This window comes from Loxodonta africana, chromosome 21 (genome assembly GCF_030014295.1).
Source record: "Loxodonta africana isolate mLoxAfr1 chromosome 21, mLoxAfr1.hap2, whole genome shotgun sequence".
Taxonomy (NCBI): Eukaryota; Metazoa; Chordata; class Mammalia; order Proboscidea; family Elephantidae; genus Loxodonta; species Loxodonta africana.
In genome coordinates this window covers 75,897-99,043 of record NC_087362.1, presented here as the reverse complement: position 1 = coordinate 99,043, position 23,147 = coordinate 75,897, and the positions used below count along the sequence as shown (strand labels likewise).

Genomic DNA, 23,147 nt, shown 5'->3' with positions numbered 1-23,147 from the left:
TACCACGAATCAGTCAAAAAAGTTGGAAAACTCTTCAGAGCAGCGGTGCCCACTTTAGTGTGCATCAGAATCACCAGGAAGGCTTATAAAAACACAGATGCTGAGCCTCACCCCCTGAGTTCCTTAAATCTGGGGGTGGGGCCCAAGATGTTGCATTTCTAGGAAGTTTCTGCTGATGCTGATGTGGCTGGTCCAGGGACCACTTTGAGAAACGTGGCTTTATTTGATTGTCAAAACCCATGAGAGAAGAAAGAAACGGTGTTCGTTTTAAAGAGTTTATAGATTATAATCCTGGGGTTCAGAAAAGTTAAGCAGCCCAGTAGCAGTTCTGTTGCCAAATAACAGAAACAGGACTAGAAACCAGATTACATAAGGTCTTAACCCAAGTCCTTTCCACTGTCTCTTGCCACGTCCATGCTCAAAAACAGTCAAGGTTCCACTGTGCCTTAGGCTGGGTCCAAGGTGGGCTTTAGAAAGATGGGAACATCTCTGACATCCTTACGTAGTTTCTTTTCGGATATACTTTCATCAGTGCATTTTGGTGGGAGGGATGAAGAGATCTCAAGCCTCTCAAATGCAAAAATGTTAAACAAACAAAACCCACTGATCTATCAGACAAAGTTTAACTCGTTTCAGCTGACGTCCAAGGCCCATATATTCTTTTCCCACCCTTTTCTCCATTAAGGAAGTCCTCACTTCTTCCCCACTGACCGTAAGGGTCTAGTGTCTTAATCATCTAGCGCTGCTACAACAAAAATACCGTAAGTGGATAGCTTCAACAAAGAAAAATTTATTAAAGCACAGTAAAGTAGGCTGTAAGTCCAAATTCAGGGTGTCAGCTCCAGGGGAAGGCGTTCTCTCTTTGCCGGCCTTCTCATCAATCCTCCCCCAGACTAGGAGCTTCTCAGGTGCAGGGACTCCTGATCCAAAGGAGGTGCTCTGCTCCCGGCACTGTTTTCTTGGTGGTATGAGGTCTTCCTGTCTCTCTGCTCTTTTTCATGTCTTAAGAGATTGTATCAAGACACAGTCCAATCCTGTAGATTGACTCCTGCCCCTCTAACACAACTGCTGCATGTTCTCCCTTATTAACATCACGGAGACAACATTTACAACCTACAGGAAACTCACACAATACTGGGAGTCATGGCCCAGCCCCACTGATACACACACTTTTGGGGGGCATAATTCAATCCCTGACACCTACTATTGGGTTTCCCCGCCTCCTGCTCCATCCAGCCTCCCCCCCCACCCCGTTAGTACAAAGGCCACCTCCTCCAGGCAGTCTTCCCACCACCGCCACCCCCTCATGCCAGGTCCGATGGGGCCCTTGGATACGCTCCTGACATTCGCCAATTAACCCAAGACGACCAACAACTTAAAGTGCGGTTCTCCAACCTGTTTTTAAACGCACGCCTTTTTCAATAAAAAGTAAATTACTTGAGCCATTATAAACTGTCCGTTTAAAAACAGCAAGCAGCGTGATCCTCCCCACCAGATCCTGAGTTCAGCTTTGCTCTACTCGGTCTGTACCACAAAATACAATAAAAACCGGAAGAGAAATACCGCAGGCTTGCCGACGCGCCTGGGGACCCAGCGCTCCGTCAGCCCGCATAACGCGGGGTGGGGGGGATGGCCGCACGACGCGGAGGGGGGAACCCGACGCCCCGTCAGCCCACACGACGGGGGTGGAGGGGCCCGGCGCTCCGTCAGACCGCACGACTAGGGCGCGGACCCGGCGCTCCGTCAGCCCGCACGACGGCGGGGGGGGGGGGATGGCCCGGCGTTCCGTCAGCCCGCACGAGGTGGGGGGGACCCGGCGCTCCGTCAGCTCGCACGACGCGGGGGTAGGGGCCCGGCGCTCCTTCAGACCGCATGAGGTGGGGGGGATGGCCCGGCGCTCCGTCAGCCCGCACGACGCCGGGGGGGTGGGTGGCCCGGCGCTCCGTCAGCCCGCACGACGCCGGGGGGGGGGTGGCCCGGCGCTCCGTCAGCCCGCAGGACGCCGGGGGGTGGGTGGCCCGGCGCTCCGTCAGCCCGCACGACGCCGGGGGGGTGGGTGGGTGGCCCGGCGCTCCGTCAGCCCGCAGGACGCCGGGGGGGTGGGTGGCCCGGCGCTCCGTCAGCCCGCACGACGCCGGGGGGGTGGGTGGGTGGCCCGGCGCTCCGTCAGCCCGCACGACGCCGGGGGGGCGGGTGGGTGGCCCGGCGCTCCGTCAGCCCGCACGACGCCGGGGGGGTGGGTGGCCCGGCGCTCCGTCAGCCCGCACGACGCCGGGGGGGTGGGTGGGTGGCCCGGCGCTCCGTCAGCCCGCACGACGCCGGGGGGGGTGGGTGGCCCGGCGCTCCGTCAGCCCGCACGACGCCGGGGGGGTGGGTGGGTGGCCCGGCGCTCCGTCAGCCCGCACGACGCCGGGGGGGTGGGTGGCCCGGCGCTCCGTCAGCCCGCACGACGCCGGGGGGGTGGGTGGGTGGCCCGGCGCTCCGTCAGCCCGCAGGACGCCGGGGGGGTGGGTGGCCCGGCGCTCCGTCAGCCCGCACGACGCCGGGGGGGTGGGTGGGTGGCCCGGCGCTCCGTCAGCCCGCACGACGCCGGGGGGGTGGGTGGCCCGGCGCTCCGTCAGCCCGCACGACGCCGGGGGGGTGGGTGGGTGGCCCGGCGCTCCGTCAGCCCGCACGACGCCGGGGGGGTGGGTGGCCCGGCGCTCCGTCAGCCCCCACGACGCCGGGGGGGTGGGTGGGTGGCCCGGCGCTCCGTCAGCCCGCACGACGCCGGGGGGGGGTGGGTGGCCCGGCGCTCCGTCAGCCCGCACGACGCCGGGGTGGTGGGTGGGTGGCCCGGCGCTCCGTCAGCCCGCACGACGCCGGGGGGTGGGTGGCCCGGCGCTCCGTCAGCCCGCAAGACGCCGGGGGGGTGGGTGGGTGGCCCGGCGCTCCGTCAGCCCGCACGACGCCGGGGGGGTGGGTGGGTGGCCCGGCGCTCCGTCAGCCCGCACGACGCCGGGGGGGTGGGTGGGTGGCCCGGCGCTCCGTCAGCCCGCACGACGCCGGGGGGTGGGTGGGTGGCCCGGCGCTCCGTCAGCCCGCACGACGCCGGGGGGTGGGTGGCCCGGCGCTCCGTCAGCCCGCACGACGCCGGGGGGTGGGTGGGTGGCCCGGCGCTCCGTCAGCCCGCACGACGCCGGGGGGTGGGTGGCCCGGCGCTCCGTCAGCCCGCACGACGCCGGGGGACGGGGGCCGGCGCTCCGTCAGAGTCCACGACTGGGGGCGGGCCCGGCGCTCTGTCAGCCCGCAAAATGCCAGCACCAGGCAGCCTTTCCGACCACCTACCGGTCACTGGGGTCCCCGCAGTTCCTCTAAGATCCACGGCAAATCACTCAAGCAGGCACCATCACTACTAGGCACATGTGGGAATGCCGGCCTCGCCACTCGGACAAGTTACCACAGCGACGGCACCAGGCAGACTAGGTACGCAGCACACACGGCTCCGAGGAAAAGAACATCAACCTCGGCAGAGAGGAAAAAGTAAAGCCGGTCTCCCACCCAGCGAGCGGAGCGTTGGCAGCACTTACCCGGTGCACCCCTGGGCCGGAATCCGCCGAGGGGCCATGGAGCCGCCCTTCGACCCCGCAGAGCCGCCAGAGTCCGCCGACTCCCGCGCAGCTCGGAACAGCCAATCCGGGCCGAGCAGCGTGCACTCTACCCCTGACCTCACTTTCGTGCTGGACTTGGGCTCCTCCCCGGCCGGGAGCGTGAGGGAAAACCTGGCCTGCGAATCGCTGGAAGTGGTGCTGGAGTCCACGCCTTCCAACCAGTCGCTGACCGGCTCCGACCGGTTCCGAGCTTTCCCTCCCACTCGCGCCCTGCGCCGTTCTTGGGCCCGGAAGCTCCCTCGGCTCTTGCGCCCGGCCCTTGGGGGCGGGGAGGGGGCGGGGCTAGTGACGGAGCGAGAACTGGCGGGCGCCGGCAAGGGGCGGATCCCAACCCGGGTCTGGGCGCCACCGCTGAGGCCGTTGGGTGGTTACATAACGTAACCCGGAAACCGCACCCGTTGCCGTCAGTCGGTTCACTTAATGTAAAGCAACGCCGCAAAGATGGGACTTGGTTTCTAGTCCTGCTGCTGCCTCTAACCAGCGGTGTGATCTTGGCACGTTATCTTACTTCTATCCCGCTTTCCTCATTCGTGAATGAGGACAGTTCCTTCCACGGCTAATATTCTCTGCTGCTTTTCTTTCTGTTTAAAAACGTATTATAACAAGTTTCATACGTACAAGAGAATATAACACTGGATTAGGAAATAAATCATTACTCTGCTTCTAACCACAAGGTCCGCAGTTTGAATTCACCTGCTGCCCCTTGGGAACCCTACGCTGCAGGTCTGCCCTGTGCTATGGGGTCGCTATGAGCTGGGATCCCCTGGATGGCAGCGGTTTGGTTGTTTTTTTTTTTTTTTTTTTAACGTAACTCTCGGGCGTCCATCTGAATAACGTCGTCTCCTAAGGTTAACCACTCTTATGATTTTGTGTTTACCATTCTACCGTTTTTTGTCATATTTTTTCTGCTTTGGTGTATCCCTAAGTAGTGTATTAATACTGTATGTTTCTAAACTTCATAAAAATGATATTGGTATGTATTCTTCTGCAAATACTATTTTCACTCAAAGCTGATTTTTGGACTTATCCACGTTGATGCATGTACCTGTAGTTCATTCATTTTCATTGTCTTAGAATGCATTAAGAAAATATACCACATTTATCCACTGTCCTGTGTATGGAAGCAGTTGTTTCTAGTCTTTCTGCTATTACCAACAGTTTAACGCTGAACGTTTTCGTACGTGTGTTTCATGGCCATCTAAGAGTTTCTCTAGGAATGGGTCAGTAGCGATATTACTGCATCGTGGGATATAAACGTGGTCAGCTTTACATGATGATGCCAATTTTTACGTATTGCTTTCTAGAATGTTTGAAAAATTTACACCTCCACCAGCAGCGTATGAGAGTCCCCTTGGCTCCACATCCTTGTCAATACCTAGAATTTTCAGGCCTTTTATTAAATTTTTACCTATTAGTTGCTTTTGTTAGCTCCTGCAGAGTCACCCCAACTCACAGCGAGCCCAAGCGCAGCAGGCAAACGCTGCCCAGTCCCAGGCCATCCCCATGATTGGCTTCAGATCAGACCACAGTGATCCACAGGGTTTTCATTAGCTGATTATCAGAAGTAGATTGCTTGGCCTTTCTTTCTAGTCCATCTTAGTCTGGAAATTCCATTAAAACCTGTTCAGCATCATAGCAACATGCAACTCTCCACTGATGGAAGGGTGGTGGTTGCACATGAGCTCTATTGGCCAAAATCGAATCGGGAAGGCAAGAATTCCACCACTGAACCACCATAGTCCCAGTCATGGATTGAATTGTGTCCCCCCAAAATACCTGTCAACTTGGCTAGGCCATGATACCCAGTATTGTGTGATTGTCCAATATTTTGTCATCTGATGTGATTTTCCTATGTGTTGTAAATCCTAACTCTATGATGTTAATGAGGCAGGGTTAGAGGCGGATATGTTAACGAGGCAGGACTCCATCTATAAGATTAGGTTGTGTTTTAAGTCAATCTTTTTTGAGATATAAAAGAGAGACGCAAACAGACAGAGGAACCTAATACCAACAAGAAAACAGCACTGTGAGCAGAGCAAGTTATTCGAACTTGGGGTTTCTGCGATGAGAAGCTTCTAGACCAGGGGATGATTGATGACAAAGACCTTTCCCCAGAACTGAGAGAGAGAAAGCCATCCCCTAGAGCTGGCATCCTGAATTGGGACCTCTAGCCTCCTAAACTGAGAGATCAAATTTCTCTTTGTTAAAGGCATCCACTTGTGGTCTCTGTTATAGTAGTACTAGATAACTAAGACAGCCCCCAGATGAACAGATTCTTTAGCCTGTTTGGAATCTCCCTGGCATTCATTGACAATCCCATTGTTGTCGTTAGGTGCTGTCGAGTGGGTTCCAACCATACCATCCCTATGTGCAACAGAACAGAACACTACCCAGTCCTGTGCTATCTTCACCGTCATTGCTATGCTTGAACCCATCCTTGCAGCCACAGTCTCAGTCCATCTCGTTAAGGGTCTTCCTCTCTTTCAATAACCCTCTAACTTTACAAATCATGATGTGATTCTCCAGGGACTTGTCCTTCCTGATAACCTGTCCAAAGTATGTAAGAAGTCTCACCATCCTTGCTTCTAAGGAGCATTCTGCTCACCAACACCATAATTCAAAGACATCAATTCTTCAGTATTCCTTATTCACTGTCCAGCTTTCACATGTATATGATGCGATTGAAAATGCCATGGCTTGAGTCAGGCTCACATTATTCCTCAAAGTAACATCTTCACTTTTCAACACTTTAAAGAGGTATTTTGCAATGGAATTGCCCAATGCAATATGTCTTTTGACTTCTTGACAGCTGCCTCCATGGGCATTGATTGTGAGTCCAAGTAAAATGAAATCCTTGGCAACTTCAATCTTTTCTCCATTTATCATTATGTTGCTTCTTGGTCCAGCTGTGAGAATTTTTTTTTTTTATGTTGAGGTGTAATCCATACTAAAGGCTGTAGTCCTTGATCTTCATTAGTAAGTGCTTCAAGTCCTTTCACTTTCAGCAAGCAAGGTTGTATCATCTGCATATCACAGATTTAATGAGTCTTCCCCCAATCCTGATGCTGCATTCTTCTTCATATACTCCAGCTTATTGGATTATTTGCTCAGCATACAGAGTAATACAGTGAAAGGATACAAACCTGATGCACACATTTCCTGACTTTTAAACATGAAATATCCTCTTGTTCTGTTCAAACAACTGTCTCTTTGTTTATGTACAGATTCTGCATGAGCACAACTAAGTGTTCTGGAATTCCTATTATTTGCAATGTTATCCATAATTTGTTATGATCCACACGGTCGAATGGCTTTGCATAGTCAGTAAAACACAGGTAAATATCCTTCTGGTATTCTCTGCTTTCAGCCAAGATCCACCTGACATCAGCTGTCATATCCCTCGTTTCATGTTCTCTTCTGAATCCAGCTTGAATTTCTGGCAGTACCCTGTAGGTGTATTGCTGCAACCGTTCTTGAATTATCTTCAGCAAAATTTTACTTCCATGTGATATTAATGATAACGTGTAATAATTTCTGCATTCTGTTAGATCGCCTTTATTTGGAATGGGCTCAAATATAAATCTCTTCCAGTTGGTTGGTCAGGTAGCTATCTTCCAAATTACTTGACATAGATGAGTGAGCACTTTCAGCTTGCATCTGTTTATTGAAACTCTCAGTTGGTATTCTGTCAGTTCCTGGAGCCTTGTTATCTGACAATGCCTTCAGTGCAACTTAGACTTCTTCCTTCAGTACCGTTGTTTTTTAAAATCATATGCTACCTCCTGAAATGGTTGAATGTTGACCAAATCTTTTTGGTACAGTGCCTCAGTGTATTCCTTTAACCTTCTTTTGTTGCTTCCTGCATCGTTCAATATTTTGCCCGTAGAATGCTTCAAAATTGTAACTCAAGGCTTGAACTTTTTCTTTACTTTTTCAGCTTGAGAAATGCCGTACGTGTTCTTCCTTTTTGGTTTTCTAACTCCGGGTTTTTGCACATTTCATTATTATACTTTGTCTTCTCAAGCCGTCCTTTGAAATCTTCTGCTTGGCTCTTGTACTTCATCATTTCTTCCATTCACTTTAGCTGCTCTACATTCAAAGAAAGTTTTGGAGTCTCTTTTGACATCCATTTTTGTCTTTTCTTTCTTTTCAATGACATTTTACTTTCTTCATGTGTGATATCCATGTGTCAAATCTATTCTTGTGATGGTCTCTAAATTCAGATGGAATATACTCAAGGTTGTATTTTGGCTTTCACATACTTGTTCTAATTTTCTTCAGCTTCAACTTGAACTTGCATCTGACCAACTGATGTTCTGTTCCAAAGTAGGCCCCTGGTCTTCTTCTAACTCATGATATTGAGCTTCTTCATCATCTCTTTCTACAGATGTAGTTGCTTTGCTAGGTCCACGTGTATAGTCACAGTTTATGTTGCTGAAAAAGGTATTTGCAATGAATAACTCGGTGGGCTTCCAAAAATTCTATTGTGTGATCTCTGGTGTCATTTCTATCATCAAGGTTATGTTTTATAACTACCAATCCTTCCTTGTTTCCATCTTTCCCATTCCAATCATCGGCAAGTTATCAATGAATCTTGATTGCATGTTTTTGTCAGTTTCAGACTGTGGAAGTTGATAAAAATCTTTAATTTCTTCACCTTTGGCATTAGTGGTTAATGCATAAATTCGAAAATAGTTGTATAAACCGGTCTTCTTTGTAGGCATATGAATATTATGCTTTCACTGACAGCGTTGTACGTCAGGATAGATCTTTGAATGCTCTATTTGATGACAAACAAATGCAACGTCATTGCCGTTCATTTTGTCAACCCCTGGCACAGTAGACCATATGATTAAAAAAAAAATCTGGTTCAAAATGGCCAGTGCCAGACTCACTAATGCCTAGGATATAAATGTTTATGCATTCTGTTTCATTTTTGATGATCCAATTTTCCTACATTCATACTTTGTACATTGCATATTCCAATTACTAATGGATGTTTGCAGCTGTTTCTTCACATTTTGAGTCATGCCACATCAGCAAATGAAGGTACCAAAAGCTTTACTTCGCCCATGTCGTTAAAGCTGATTCTGCTTTGAGGAGGCAGCTCTTCTACAGTCACATTTTTGGTGGCTTCCAACCTGTGGGGTAATCTTCCAGCACTGTATCAGACAATGTTCCACTACTATCCTTTAAGGTTTTCATTGGCCAATTTTTTAAGAAGTAGACTGCTACGAGTGACATGTGATGGCCATGTTACTGACATGTGAACATCATGTGAAGTCTTGTGAATGACATAGGATGGCCATGTGAATGGCATTTGATGGCCATGTGAATGACATGTGATGACCCCGTGTCAAGTGAATAATTTCTGGTGATCATGTGATGGTCATGTGAATGAAATGTGATGGTCATGTGAACAACTTGCAATGGTCGTGTGAATGACGTGATGATCAAGTGGCAACATGTTAATGACGTGGTAGTCATGCGAATGACATGATTTGGTCATGTGAATCACATGTGAATGAATTGTGGGTCATTTGAATGATATATGAATGAACTGTAAATGACGTGAACAAAATATGGTGTAAAGTGAATTACATGTGATGCCATGTGAATTACATGTGATGCCACGTGAATGACATGTGAATGTATTGTGGTCCTGAATGACATGGGAACAACCCATGAGGGTCATGTGATATAGATGCGAATGACACGTGAACAACATGCAGATTAAATGACATGTGAATGATAACGTGATGGCCATTTTATGTTGATGTGTGTTAACACGTAAATTACATGTGATGTCATGTCAAATACACGGATGGCATGTGAACATCATGGTATGTGAATGACATATGGACATCATGCTAATGACACATGCAAGTCATGTGCTGACATGTGAATTACATTCAATGACATGTAACCGCATGAGTGTGAACATATGAATGATATGTGATGTCACATGAACACTGCAAACATTTAACACCACGCAGTTTTAACGGGTCAAATAAATCACAGCTTCCACCAGCGTGAAATTAGATGGTGCCCAGCTACTATTGCCGACTGCTCTAATGGGAGCATAATAGTGGGTTTCAGGCAGAGCAGGAGAAAAATGTAGAACAAAATTCAAGTTCACAAAAAAAGACCAGACTTACTGGTCTGATAGTTACTGGAGAAACCCCTGGACGCCCTGCTAAATCAGAACTGAAGCAACTTCTCAATGCACTTTTCAGCCATCACTAAACAGTCCTCTAAAACAAACAATTACACATGTGAGGAATGTCTTTCTTTGTTCAATCAAGTATTCAAGACAAAATGGGCAACAACTGCCCAAAAGCAAAGACAGGAATGCAGAAAGGGACAGGAAGCCTGGAAGAATAGACACGTGGATCCTGGACTGGAAAGGGAAAAGGGGAGAATGCTGATATATTTCGAGGATTGCAACCAATGTCACAAAACAATTGCTGTATAAATTTTTACATGAGAAACTAATCTGTGCTTTAAACATGTGACAAATATTCAATAAACAAACAAAAACAAAAAATGAACTCATTATAGTTTTTAAGCTAAAAAAAGAATTGTCAAAATAATTTAAGATAAAAGCAATTTATAATACTATCTTTTTACGCTTAAATGTGTATTTCCACCTGACTAGGTAGTAAAAAAAAAAAAAAAATTTTTTTTTTGCACCCTAAAATGGATTACAAGTTTCTTGAGGCTGGAATCTGCATGTACAATTCTCTTCAATACCACTAAACACTTAGCCCAGTGTTGGGCATGTTGTTGTTGTTAGCTGCCATCTAGTCAGCCCTCGGCTCCTGGTGACCCCACGCACAACAGACAGAAACTCTGCCTGGTCCTGCTCTGTCCCCAAGATCAGATGGGCTTTAGACTTCTATGATCCATAGGATTTTCACTGGCTGATTTTCGAAAGTACATCACCAGGCCTTTTTTCCTAGTCTGTCTTAGTTTGGAAGCTCCACTGAAACCTGTTCAGCAACATTGCAACGTGCAAGCCCCCACTGACAGAAATGTGATGGCTGCATGTGAGGGGCATTGGCTGGGATCCAGCCTAGGTTTCTGTATGGAAGATGAGATCTCTATCACTGAACTGCCAATGTCCCATTTGGGACACAGAGGAATGTTAACGATGCACAAATTGAGATGAAGTGAGCAAAATCATGCTTTAGTGGTCTTGGTCCCTCCTAAGCAATCTAGAGCCAGTCAATCTTACTCCAGTGTTTTTCAAAGCTGTGAAAAACTTGGCATTTATTTATCCATTCAGCAAGTTACTTTTTATCTACTACTGTTTGGGTGGGTGGGCTAAGTGTAGCACAAAAAATTAAAATCATGATTACTCTATTCATTTGATAGTTCTTTTTTTCCCCACAACCGGTAAGTTTCAGAAAGCCCTGGGATAAGAAATTTGCCCAAATAGATGTGTTTTATGTGAAAGTGAGCCCAGGTGAATTAACTTCCCAGTGACCTTTAGAATTAAAGCCCATTCCCTGGCTTGACTGTGGGGTAAGCTGTCCCCAGACTGCATGCCAACTGCCTGGAGATCCGAAGGGTTTGGACTGTTTCCTTCGCTGGTTTTCTTACATTTTTAATAGGCCACAGACCTGCATTGTCTCTTCCTTATGCCAGACTATTTGACTCCATCCTTCACGAATTTGTGAGATCTGTCTCTGTGAGCAGTATTTTGTAAACAAAAGTAATAATATGGTAAATTATGTAAAATGATCAAGTCTTTGAGGTGGGAGGAGCCTTTGTTCTTGTGGTTGCTTGTGGTTCAAGTTGTCCTCACTGCTGCCTAATTGTCCTTGTCTTTGTTTCTCCTTTGTCATACCTTATTATTATTATTATTTCCTTTGAAACATAATCTGTCCTCTACTGGTGTGGAGATTAACTTGGTCCATCAAGAATTTAACAGTCATTTACAATATGACTATCACTGTATGGGATGCTATGGGAAAGACTCCAGACTCTATTTGATATTTGATGTAGCTTCTCCCCTTGAAGAATTTAGGAACTAAGGAATGATTCTTCTTGATATTTTTCCATACCAGTCTAAGCCATGAATATTAGAAAATTAGAAGGAATATGTTGATATTCCCCGTAGAAATATTCAGTAATTCTCTGGGTCTTTGCCCCAAGGGAGGCAGAGGTAGAAAAGGAGTCTGGAAAGGGCTTTGACTGTGTAATTTATGTCTTCTGTGTCTGATTTCAATATTGATTCTCTTTATAGTGAAAGCTCAGACTGCTGCTTTCTTGAAGTCCTGGTGGTAAACATGGGGTTTATTCCACTCATTCTTCTAATCGTCCTCCTATATTTCTAGGCTAGACCTGGAGATGCCTAGTAGGAGTTGATGCATAAAACCCTGGGAAATAATGACTGATTTTATCTAAAATGTTCCATTATAAAATGCATTAGGGTGTTTCAGGATAAAAATGGCTGAAAACTGTGAAATTCTTACCGTATAGCCAGTTTTGATCCTCACAAATGTCTTCAAAGTTGGTATCTTACTGCTTTTCTCATTTTATAGATGATGAAAAGAAAACCTGGCAAGGTTGTGTAACTTTCCCAAGACCCAGATCTAATAGGTGGCAGAGCTGGGATTTGAGCTCAGCTCTGGATGCATTATGAACACACTCTGACACTCAACCGCTCTGGCATATGCCCTCCCCTTTGAGGTATATGGAGAGAAAAACAAGTGGTTAGGTGGCTTGATTTTATTTGATTGGTTAACAATTATTGATCTGGTGAGCACCTGCCAGCAGGAACCTTTTCTGGCATGGCTGGCTGCAGGGCAAGGGGCTGCGCAGGCCTGGGGCAGGGAGGAGTGATTGTGAGAGCCCCCACGGCCTCCCCCCACCCGTTTCCCGCAGCTGGATTCAGCCCCTTGAGCCCGTACCCTGGGTCCTCCACACGGAAGCCACTGTAGCCAGGGTGCAGCAGTGCAGGGCACGGTAGAGTCACCCATTGTTGGGCGCTGTGAGCCCCTTCAGGGATGGCCTGCACCGCCTGCTCCAAAAGCTGACAAGGTTTGAACTTGGCGTTGGTGACGGCCTGGAGCCCCTCCTGGCCCGCTGACGGCAGCTGCATGGGAAGCTGTGATGAGACACGTGCCGACCCTGGCAGTGCAGATACTGCCACCTCCAACTTCTTCGGCCCTGAGCACCTCACCTCTGACCCCTGGCAGAGGAAAGCAAAGTGGTCAGGAGCAGATAAACTTCAGCTAAAAGATAGGTTCGGTGAACCCACAGGCCAGCCTCACTCTTGGCATTCAACCAAATTTGTGAAGAACCAACCCAATGCCAGCAGGATGCTAATATCCCAGGGCATGATTGGCACTCCTTGGCACCAAGGCTACCGTTCCAGCTCCTCTGCAAGTGATCTCTCCAACTGTGACCATACTTATCTGAGGCAAAGCCCTGACCGGTGCAGCTCCCAGAGGAGCACAGAGAGCCTGGAGCCCAGTGCATAATGCCCACCTTGCCATCCTCTGTCCCCTGCCAAATCATCCAGCAGCACTGACCAGCTCAGCCACTGGCATAAAGAGAGAGACCCTGCTTACAGCTCCTTCTCCACCAGTTCAAGCATCCTAGAGTATCCGCCTTCTGCCATCTCTGGTGGGGAATGTTCAGGCTTTGTAGATACCACTTCTGCCTGAGGTGGCCTCCTGGAAGGGATAAAGCAGACAGACATTCACCATGTCAAGAAGGGGAGTCTCAGAAGAGTATGAGGTAAACTCTTCAGCCCTGCTTCTTCAAGGTAGGGAGGCCTGAGCATCAGCAGAAGGTCAGAGCCGTGATAAATGCCATAATGTTCCTCGGGGCAACAGAGTTCCACTTCTGTACTGGAGAGGAGTCTAGAGAGCAGCCCCCCAGTGAAGCCCAAGCATAATTATACCCAGAAGGCTCAACCAGGCCAGCCTCTGCTCCCAACTGGCATCTAACCTGTACCTTTCATGGAGCCACGCCTTGCCCATGTGCCCCAACCTTCCAGGAACAGTAATGTTATGCTCCAGCCTGTACTGGCCAAGGAGAGTGGATATACAGCCCCTCAGGCAACTTGTGACTAGATGGCTACCTTTGACGAAAATGGGAACCAAAATGGGTTTAGCAGGCCTGGGTTTGCTTTCTCCCAGTCCCTAGAACATAACTCACTGTCCCCAGTGGAGAGGAAATCAGAAACTAGAGCCAAGTTGTTCCCCTACAAAGTCCATTTCCCAGCATTGCCTAAAAATGAGGAGGATAACTCCCTGAGGAGACATCTCACATCTCCCCAAGGCAACAGCCCATATTCCAATGAGAGAAAGAGCACCCACGACAACAAACCATATTCTAATCACCACAGCCTCAAACTCCCTCGGGCTGGCAAGTGGAAGACAAGAGATGTTCCAGACCCTCATAGCCCTCGAAGGTGGATTTCCAGAAGACCACAGTGCCAACCTCCAAAGGAGGCAGGAGAGAGAAGGCCTAGGCCAGAGTCTGTTGAGAAATTTTGGCAAGACCAGGTCAGACTTCTCATCTCTCCACAACATTCCAGAAAGTCTAAGAAGACAAAGCAGCCTGAAGCTCGGAGGGGGATCTCAGGAAGGCTACCCAGCTGGCAAACCAGCCTCTACAGTCAACACCAAGGCTGAGGATCCTAGAAGGAAAGTCGGTCCTGATCACAGGAGCCATCAGAACAGGCCAGTTACTTATCCAAGCCCAGAGGGAGAACTAGTGTTTCGGCCTTTATCCACAGTTCATACCCAAGGTATGAAGAGCCCTGTGTCCCACCATACCAGCAGACATCCAGTCTGGGCCAAAGGAGGCTCAGCTCAGGCATCACCTCAGCTCTGCAGGGCTTTCAGTATGGGAAGCCCCACGGCTTGGTGCTGGAGTTTTCCAAGATTGAGCAGTGAAAGCAAGGGAGCCAGAGACCCTCAAGTGTAGGTTGCTCCAGTTATGGCCATGCCTATAGGCCAACTGGACAGTCTCAACTTCCAGTATTTCTGGGAATGAATTTGAGGAGGCAGGAGCCAATATCCAATTTTCTGAATCCACTGATCATCTAGACAATGGGGAGTAGCACTTCAAAACCGGAGAGACAGAGTTGGAAGAGGTTTCCTGGCAGCCATGTGAGCAACAGCTGAGGAGGGGTGCAGATGGTGGTGGTTGCCCCCTACTCCGAGGAGGTGAGCCCCTAGGTGGGATGCTTACCTCCTCTACAGCCAGAGCACCTTTCAGCTCTTCAGCGAGGCAGAGAAGGTGACCGTGTGGCCAGATGACAGGTCTGCCACTCACCAGTTGCCCTGCTCCACGCCCTCTTCAGCTGCACCTACCAGAACAGCACCAAGGACGCACAGTCTCTTGTCTGGGGGACCACCACCTTTGATGGGGGGACCTTGAACTGGGGGCACCTGGGGCATCCAGGCCCTGGCGGTCCGGCCAGCCTTGGCCCACGTGGGGCTGCAGAGTCTCGAGACGCCAGCGGCGGCCTCTCTGTCCCCACACAGTCCCCGTGAGCAGCACAGCTTGACCCTGGCCTAGGGCGAACCGGCCCAGCCAGCGTCCCCTGCTGCTCGGAGAGGGCACGCCGGCACCTGACCCCCTAGCAGAAGAAGCCTTCCTCTGAGCCCTGGAAGATGAACAAGGTGGGGACTGGGAGGAGGCCAAACCAATGCCCTTGGATCCGCAGTGAAAGGGGTCGCGTTTTGTGGAGATTCCCTGCCTGACCGTCGCTGAATCTTCGAACGTGACGTGAAGACCTGCTAGACGCTTAGCCGATAGAGCCCAGAGCTGAAGCAGTTCCAGCAGAGCGCCCTGGCCGACTACATTCAGCGCAAATGGGCAAGCGGCCCTCGTTCTCCGCCGGCTGTGGCTTCCAGGAGCCGGAAGCTCTCTCTGCGGAAGTATGCCCAGAGCCCATATCTTCAGCCCCGGCCGGGGGGCGCCAGAAGGCCCTGGCCTTGCCAAGGTCTCTAACCTTAGCTCACTGGCAGGAGCCCGAGCCTGCAGTCCCGCAGTGAGACCTCGTTCCTGCTGGCCTCGGTGCTGGAGGCTGGGTGGGAGTGCCTGTGGGCCCCTCAGAATAGCACCAGCTCTTTTGCCAGCCACCGCCTCCTCTGCAAAGGGGACCACGAAGCCTCAAGGGAGCCTACTGGGGCCGAGCTGCTCTGTGGTGCCAGCTGCGGGCCCCGAAGTTCCCAGAGGGTGGACAGGACCCCTGGGAAACAATCTTCTTGGGGAGCCACAGCTGAGAGGATCAGGAAACCCAAGTCAGCCGAGGACCTGCTGGGGCGTTGGGATGTCCTGGCCTTCCTGGTCCGAATGTGGTCCAGGTCATCTCCCACTGCAGACAAAAAGCACCAGGATATGTTTTTGTGGATTACAGTAGCTTTGGCCTTCTTGTGAAGGATCTGTGCTCCTTGCTGGCCCTGGATCTAGGTCACTCAGTTGTTCAGAAAGAGGCTGTGAAGAGATGCCACTGCTCACACACCATCCTCGCCCTCCTTGGGGTGGTGGAGGCTGCAGAGTAATAGGTGGCCCCTCAGTTCCCAGTGAATGTTCTAGAACCCTGGACCCTTAGAGACAAGCTAGCAAGACACCTTGCCCCAGGCCACCCCCAGCAGGAATGCAGAGTCATCTTACAGACACCAGGATGGGACCACTGACCCCACTCAGCTCCTCTCTGCTTTCCACTGTGCCCTCCACCTACTGCTCATAGGCTGCTGCCGACCAGCAGGCTGAGAAGGATGGTCAGGTGGGGTAACAGCCTCTTTTACACTGCACCCCTGCAGTAACCCCCAGAAGCAATTGTCCCAGCCTGACCCCGCCTCCAAGTCCCAAAGGCCCGGAATTCACCAGCCCAGAGAATAGGATAGGGAGGGGATGAGGAAAAAGTTCTTGCTGCCTCAGAGTCCTCCTCCTCCTCGAATAAAACGGGCCTATGCAGTCCAGGAGGACAGCCTTCCTGAGGAATCCTTGTCGCCAGAGTTTGTAAACCTGAAGCACTATAAAAAACAGCAGAGTCTTGGGTTCTAGCAATACTTCCGACCCAGACACTCCTATTGGGGCCCCAAGCACTCAGGGAGGATCTCCCTCCTAATGTCCAAGTTGGTCCTGCAGGCCTCCCCACCACCTGGGGAGGATTATAATGATGAAATGTTTGTGAAGGACTTGCAATCCAGTGCCACTTCCAGGCCCACATATGAAGCTCTTTCCCTACCCCCACCTCCTCCACTGAGCCTAGAAACCCCACTGAAAAGCTCGGATGACTTTCCTCCACACCCTCCCCAAGCTGTGTGTGAGGCACAATTGGATAGCGGAGCCGATGAGGATTCCCATACCAGCAGCTGTAAAAGATTTCCCAAGGTGTTGATGGCAAGAGAAAGTTCCTGGTGAAACCCATCTGGTGGGTGGTAAGATACTGGCTTCTGGACTCCAAGCTTCTATCAAGGCTTTGGAGACCTATGAGGCCAACCTGCCTCCATTATGGGTGACCAGCTCCAGCTGGCAGGGTCTCTTGGCAAGCAGCCAAGTCCAGGGCAGCCACCTCCCATCTGGACCCAAAGCCTCATTCATGATCCAATCACAACTCAGGGTTTAGAAAAGAAAGTCAGTGCTGATCCTCAGAAGACCTCAGAAGAGGCTCTAACCAAGGAAATTGTCCACCAAGACAAATCTCTGGCAAACATTTTTGATCCAGACTCCAGAATGAAGATAACTATGGACCTGATGGAAGGTTTATTTCCCCAAGACATTAACTTGATGAAGGAAAATGGCATAAAGAGGTAGGCCATTGAGAGAGCTGCCAACTGCCCAGGACGCAAAGACAAGAGTGAAGAAGAGGAAATGGTGGGCATGTTGGTCAACTGTCCGGCTTACTACAGTGTGTCTGCCTCCAAGGCCGAGCTTCTGAACAAAATCAAAGATATGCCGGAAGAGGTGAATGAGAAAGAGGAGTAGGCAGATGAAATGAAGGCAGAGCCCATTGGAAGCCTTACCTGCAAGACTGAGACTCTCCAGGAAGTGAAAGGGAGTCTGCTGATGGACATCAAGCTCAATAATGCCTTGGGAGAAGAGGTGGAGGCTTTGATCTGTGAGTTCTGCCAGCCCGATTGAGTTCGAGAACTGCAAGATGTTCACTGGGGACTTGTACACAGTGGTAAACCTGCTGCTCTTCCTCTTGGGTAACCTGGCCTGTGTTGAGAACTTCCTTAGTGGTCTTGGGGAAGATACTAATAATGAAGAATGGAGCTCTCTCAACGAGAATAGAAAGGTCCTGACTGGGGAGCACGAGGGTGCCCAGGAGCTCAAGGAGAACCTTAACTGAAGAGAACAGGTGGTGCTGGACATCCTGGCCAATTACCTTTCAGAGGAGTAACTCCAGGACTACCAGCATTTTGTGAAAATGAAGTCAGCACTCCTCACTGAGCCGTGAAAGCTGCATGACAAGTTCAAACTGTGCCAGGAGCAGGTCAAGTGTCTAGTGGAGAGCCTTCTGTTGGATTTCATTCCCAAGGCAGGGCCCCTGGCATAGCCCACAAACACTGCAAGTGAGACAGCTCCCGCGGGGAATGTACTTTCAGTAGTATTTATTCAGCATTAACCTCTCCACTTTAACGTCTTACAAAACACCCAGCCAAAAGATCGCCTTTTTTTTCTCAAACAGTATTTATTCTGAAAAATGTTTCAGTGCAAACTACTTTTTAAACTATACGCGTTATTGGGGTTTTTCTGGATAAAAGGAAACAAATTCTGTGCAGGAAAAAGCCTGCTTTTTCCTTCTCTCCTTTCATGATTGATCCTCTGAGAACTTGAGTGCTGCTGAGAACTTACCCATTTCTATTAGTATTTTGTAGTGTAAAGAAAAAAATGAAACTGAGAACTGGTTTGATTGATCATTAATTTTTAATAGCCTGAGGCAACATAGATCAGTGTGTGGCCACCTCAGGAATGTATCCACAATGACCTTCCTTTCTTGTGGGCACAGTATCCTGAAGACACGGTACAAGTCCTCATTAATGAAGGGTGTGCAACATAAAGCCGTAAAAAGACAGACATACTCACACACATGTACGTACATACACCCCGAGGGAAAGAACTGTAGAACTTTGAACATTGTTATTATTTATATTTTTCTAATAAAAAAAGATCATTTTGTTTGTACGCTAACCACTTATTTGATTCTATTTTGCGGTGGACTTAGGCAGTTCTGTTTGAGCTTTGTATTTTGTGAAAAGCTTAATGAAAATGAAGAATTCCAAAGATTAAAAAAGTTATTTTTATTATTGACTTATATAACTTAGCATTTTTAAGTTCTTGGCTCACATATTTATTTTGGAAAACTATAAGGAAAGAGAAATAATTCTTAAAGTGCTTGGCATGGATTAAGGCAGGACCCCCAGCCACGGATGTGACTTCAGAAAGGCTTCTGACGTGCAGAAGAATCACCCACAGTGACAACAGCTTTACTCTTTGTAGTTTCATGCCTTTATCTTAAGGCGTTGTTATTGTTGCTGTGGTAGCTGACGTCAAGTAGGTTTTGACCCATGACGACCCTGTGTGTTACGGAGTAGAACTGCAACATAGAATTTTCTTAGCTGTAATGGTTGGTACAGGTTAAAACGCAAAATGCCATTACAGCTGGGGCGATGTACTGAAATACCATTATTCTAGCAGGTATTTATAGAACTTCGCAAGTTAAAGAGTGGCAAGTACTCTAACAGAAGTGTCTGCGGTCCGGTTTCCTGAAAGCAGAGTCTGTATGTTGAGTAGACACCCTCAGGTACAACCTGCGAGGCAAGCCAGGACAGAACGCGGGGTGGGGAACCTCATTCTGATCCAATGGAGGGGTTCTGGAGTAAGAAAGGCGTCAAGGAGTTGAGGAAAGAGGTTGGCCTTTTGTGCCCCACATAAGCCAGTCATTGACTCCCCCTTTTAACTACCGCCCCGTCCTGCCTGTGTAATTTGGATCTCGCACTCCCATGCATTTCCAGTAGAGGTGGCTTCCAGGGCATCTGAGTAACTCCTGAGAAAGGTGAAAGTTGTGAGTCATCAGAAATTTGACTCCTAACAGCAGAGGGACAGGGGAATGCATCGCCAGTACCATCTACTACAAAAAAAAGTGGACAAAATGCTCTGAGGAAACAGAAATGAAAAAGATTATTTTCAACTAGTGAAGAAGTAATTTTCTGGTTGTTAGCACCATGATATGAATAAGATACTAAAGAGTTAAATATCATAAAGGAGTTAGGAGTAGGGGCAGGGGTAGGGTAAGGGTAAGGGTTAGGGTTTAGGGTTAGGGTTAGGGTAAGGGTTAGAGTATAGAGTTAGGGTTAGGGTGAGGGTTAGGGTTTAGGGTTAGTGTTAGGGTGAGATTTAGGGTAAGGGTTAGGGTGAGGGTAAGGGGTTATGGTTAGTGTGAGGGTCAGGGATTCAGGTTAGGGTTCGGTTAAGGTTCGGGTTCAGGTTGTTAGGGTTCGGGTTCCGGTTGTTAGGGTTGGGGTTGGGGTTAGGGATCAGGGTTAGGGTTGGGGTTGGGGTTAGGGATTAGGGTTGGGGTTGGGGTTGGGGTTAGGGTTGGGGTTGGAGTTGGGGTTAGGGATTAGGGTTAGGGTTGGGGTTTAGGGTTTGCGTCAGGGTCAGGGTTTAGGGATAGGGTCAGGGTTAGGGTTTAGGGTTAGGGTTCTCAGGGATAGGGTTGTCAGGGTTAGGGGTCAGGGCTGTCAGGGATAGGGGTCAGGGCTGCCAGGGGTAGGGGTCAGGACTGCCAGGGGTAGGGGTCAGGGCTGCCAGGGGTAGGGGTCAGGGTTGCCAGGGGTAAGGTCAGGCTTCCCAGGGGTAGGGTCAGGCTTGCCAGGGGTAGGGTCAGGCTTGCCAGGGGTAGGGTCAGGCTTGCCAGGGGTAGGGTCAGGCTTGCCAGGGTTGGGGTCAGGCTTGCCAGGGTTAGGGTCAGGGTTTCCAGGCTTAGGGTCAGGGTTGCGAGGGGTAGGGTCAGGCTTGCCGGGGTTAGGGTCAGGCTTGCCAGGGTTAGGGTCAGGGTTGCGAGAGATAGGGTCACGGTTGCCAGGGATAGGGTCAGGGTTGCCAGGGTTAGGGTCAGGATTGCCAGGGGTAGGGTCAGGGTTGCCAGGGGTAGGGTCAGGGTTGCCAGGGTTAGGGTAAGGGTTGCCAGGGGTAGGGTCAGGGAAGCCAGGGGTAGGGTCAGGGATGCCAGGGTTAGGGTCAGGGTTGCCAGGGGTAGGGTCAGGCTTGCCAGGGTTAGGGTCAGGGTTGCCAGGGTTAGGGTCACGCTTGCCAGGGGTAGGGTCAGGCTTGACAGGATTAGGGTCAGGTTTGCCAGGGTTAGGGTCAGGCTTGCCAGGGTTAGGGTCAGGCTTGCCAGGGTTAGGGTCAGGGTTGCCAGGGTTAGGGTCAGACTTGCCAGGCTTATGGTCAGGGTTGCCAGGGTAGGGTCTGGCTTGCCAGGGGTAGGGTCAGGGTTGCCAGGGGTAGGGTCAGGTTTGCCAGGGGTAGGTTCAGAATTGCCAGGGGTAGAGGCAGGCTTGCCAGGGTTACGGTCAGGGTTGCCTGGGGTAGGGTCAGGGTTGCCAGGGGTAGGTTCAGGCTTGCCAGGGGTAGAGTAAGAGTTGCCAGGTTTAGAGTCAGGCTTGCCAGGTTAGGGTCGGGGTTGCCGGGGTTAGGGTCAGGCTTGCCTGGATTAGGGTCAGGCTTGCCAGGGTTAGGGTCAGGGTTGCCAGGGTTAGGGTCAGGCTTGCCAGGGTTAGGGTCAGGCTAGCCAGGATTAGGGTCAGTCTTGCCACGGTTAGGGTAAGCGTTGCCAGGCTTAGGGACAGACTTGCCAGGGATAGGGTCAGGCTTGCCAGGGTTAGGGTCAGGCTTGCCAGGGTTAGGGTCAGGCTTGCCAGGGTTAGGGTCAGCCTTGCCAGGGTTAGTGTCAGGGTTGTCAGGGGTACGGTCAGGCTTGCCTGGGTTAGGGTCAGGGTTGCCAGGGGTAGGGTCAGGGTTGCCAGGGGTAGGGTCAGGGTTGCCAGGGGTAGGGTCAGGGTTGCCAGGGGTAGGGTCAGGCTTGCCATGGTTAGGGTCAGGCTTGTCAGGGTTAGGGTCAGGGTTTCCAGGTTTAGGGTCAGGCTTGCCAGGGTTAGGGTCAGGGTTGCCAGGGTTACGGTCAGGCTTGCCAGGGGTAGGGTCAGGGTTGCCAGGGTTAGGGTCAGGCTTGCCTGTGTTAGGGTCAGGCTTGCCAGGGTTAGGGTCAGGCTTGCCAGAGTTAGGGTCCGGGATGCCAGCGTTAGGTTCAGGCTTGCAAGGGTTAGGGTCAGGCTTGCCAGGGTTAGGGTCAGGCTTGCTAGGTGTAGGGTCTGGGTTGCCAGGGGAAGGGTCAGGGTTGCCAGGGGTAGGGTCAGGCTTGCCAGGGGTAGCGTCAGGTTTGCGAGGGTTAGGGTCAGTCTTGCCAGGGTTAGGGTCAGTGTTGCCAGGGTTAGGGCCAGGCTTGCCAGGGTTAGGGTCAGGCTTGACAGTGTTAGGGTCCGTGTTGCCAGGGTGAGGGTCAGAGTTGCCAGGGTTAGGGTCAGGTTTGCCAGGGTTACAGAAAGGCTTGCCAGGGTTAGGGTCAGGGTTGCCAGTGTTAGGGTCAGGCTTGCCAGGGTTAGGGTCAGGCCTGCCAGTGTTAGGGTCAGTCTTGCCAGGGTTAGGGTCAGGCTTGCCAGAGTTACGGTCCGGCTTGCCAGGGTTACAGTCAGGCTTTCCAGGGTTAGGGTCAGGCTTGCCAGGGTTAGGGTCAGGCTTGCCAGGATTAGGGTCAGCGTTGCCAGGGTTAGGGTCAGGCTTGACAGGTGTAGGTCAGGGTTGCCAGGGTAGGGTCAGGGTTGCCAGGGGTAGGGTCAGGTTTGCCGGGGGTAGGGTCAGGCTTGCCATGGGTAGGGTCAGTGTTGCCAGGGGTAGAGTCAGGATTGCCAGGGTTAGTATCAGAGTTGCCAGGGTTAGGGTCAGGCTTGCCATCGTTAGGGTCAGGCTTGCCAGGGTTAGGGTCAGGGTTGCGAGGGGTAGGGTCAGGCTTGCCAGGGTTAGGGACAGGCTTGCCCGGGTTACGGTCAAGGCTACCAGGGTTAGGATCAGGCTTGCCAGGGGTAGGGATCAGGGCTGCCAGGGGTAGGGGTCAGGGCTGCCAGGGGTAGGGGACCGGGTTGCCAGGGATAGGGTCAGAGTTGCCAGGGTTAGGGTCAGGCTTGCCAAGGTTAGGGTCAGGGATGCCAGGGTTAGAGTCAGGCTTGCCAAGTTCGGTTCAGTCTTGCCAGGGTTAGGGTCAGGTTTTCCAGGTTTAGGGTTAGGCTTGGCAGGATTAGGGTCAGGGTTGCCAGGGTTAGGGTCAGGCTTGCCAGGGTTAGGGTCAGGGTTGCCAGGGTTAGGATCAGGCTTGCTAGGTGTAGGGTCAGGGTTGCCATGGGTAGGGTCAGGATTGCCAGGTGTACGGTCAGAGTTGCCAGGGGTAGGGTCAGGCTT

General features: G+C 50.8%; 1 protein-coding gene and 2 pseudogenes across 5 annotated transcripts in view; 2 read left to right on the top strand and 1 right to left on the bottom strand.

Moving 5' to 3' along the window:
• CENPU (centromere protein U) overlaps positions 1-3,951 on the bottom strand; it is a 71,743-nt gene extending 67,792 nt beyond the window's left edge. For 2 of the 5 annotated variants that reach the window (XM_023555014.2, XM_023555013.2), the window contains exon 1: positions 4-1,232. In XM_023555014.2, the coding sequence (XP_023410782.1) occupies positions 4-65 (62 nt within the window). In that variant the 5' untranslated portion in view covers positions 66-1,232. Of the gene's footprint in view, positions 1-3; positions 1,233-3,569 lie in introns of those variants that run through there. The other 3 variants (XM_003415859.4, XM_023555015.2, XM_010595644.3) reach the window with 3 other exon arrangements.
• Positions 3,952-12,757: 8,806 nt separating this feature from the next.
• On the top strand, positions 12,758-13,529 carry LOC104846408 (protein Shroom3-like; annotated as a pseudogene).
• A 435-nt stretch (positions 13,530-13,964) lies between these two features.
• On the top strand, positions 13,965-19,626 carry LOC100672830 (protein Shroom3-like; annotated as a pseudogene).
• Positions 19,627-23,147: the final 3,521 nt, after the last annotated feature.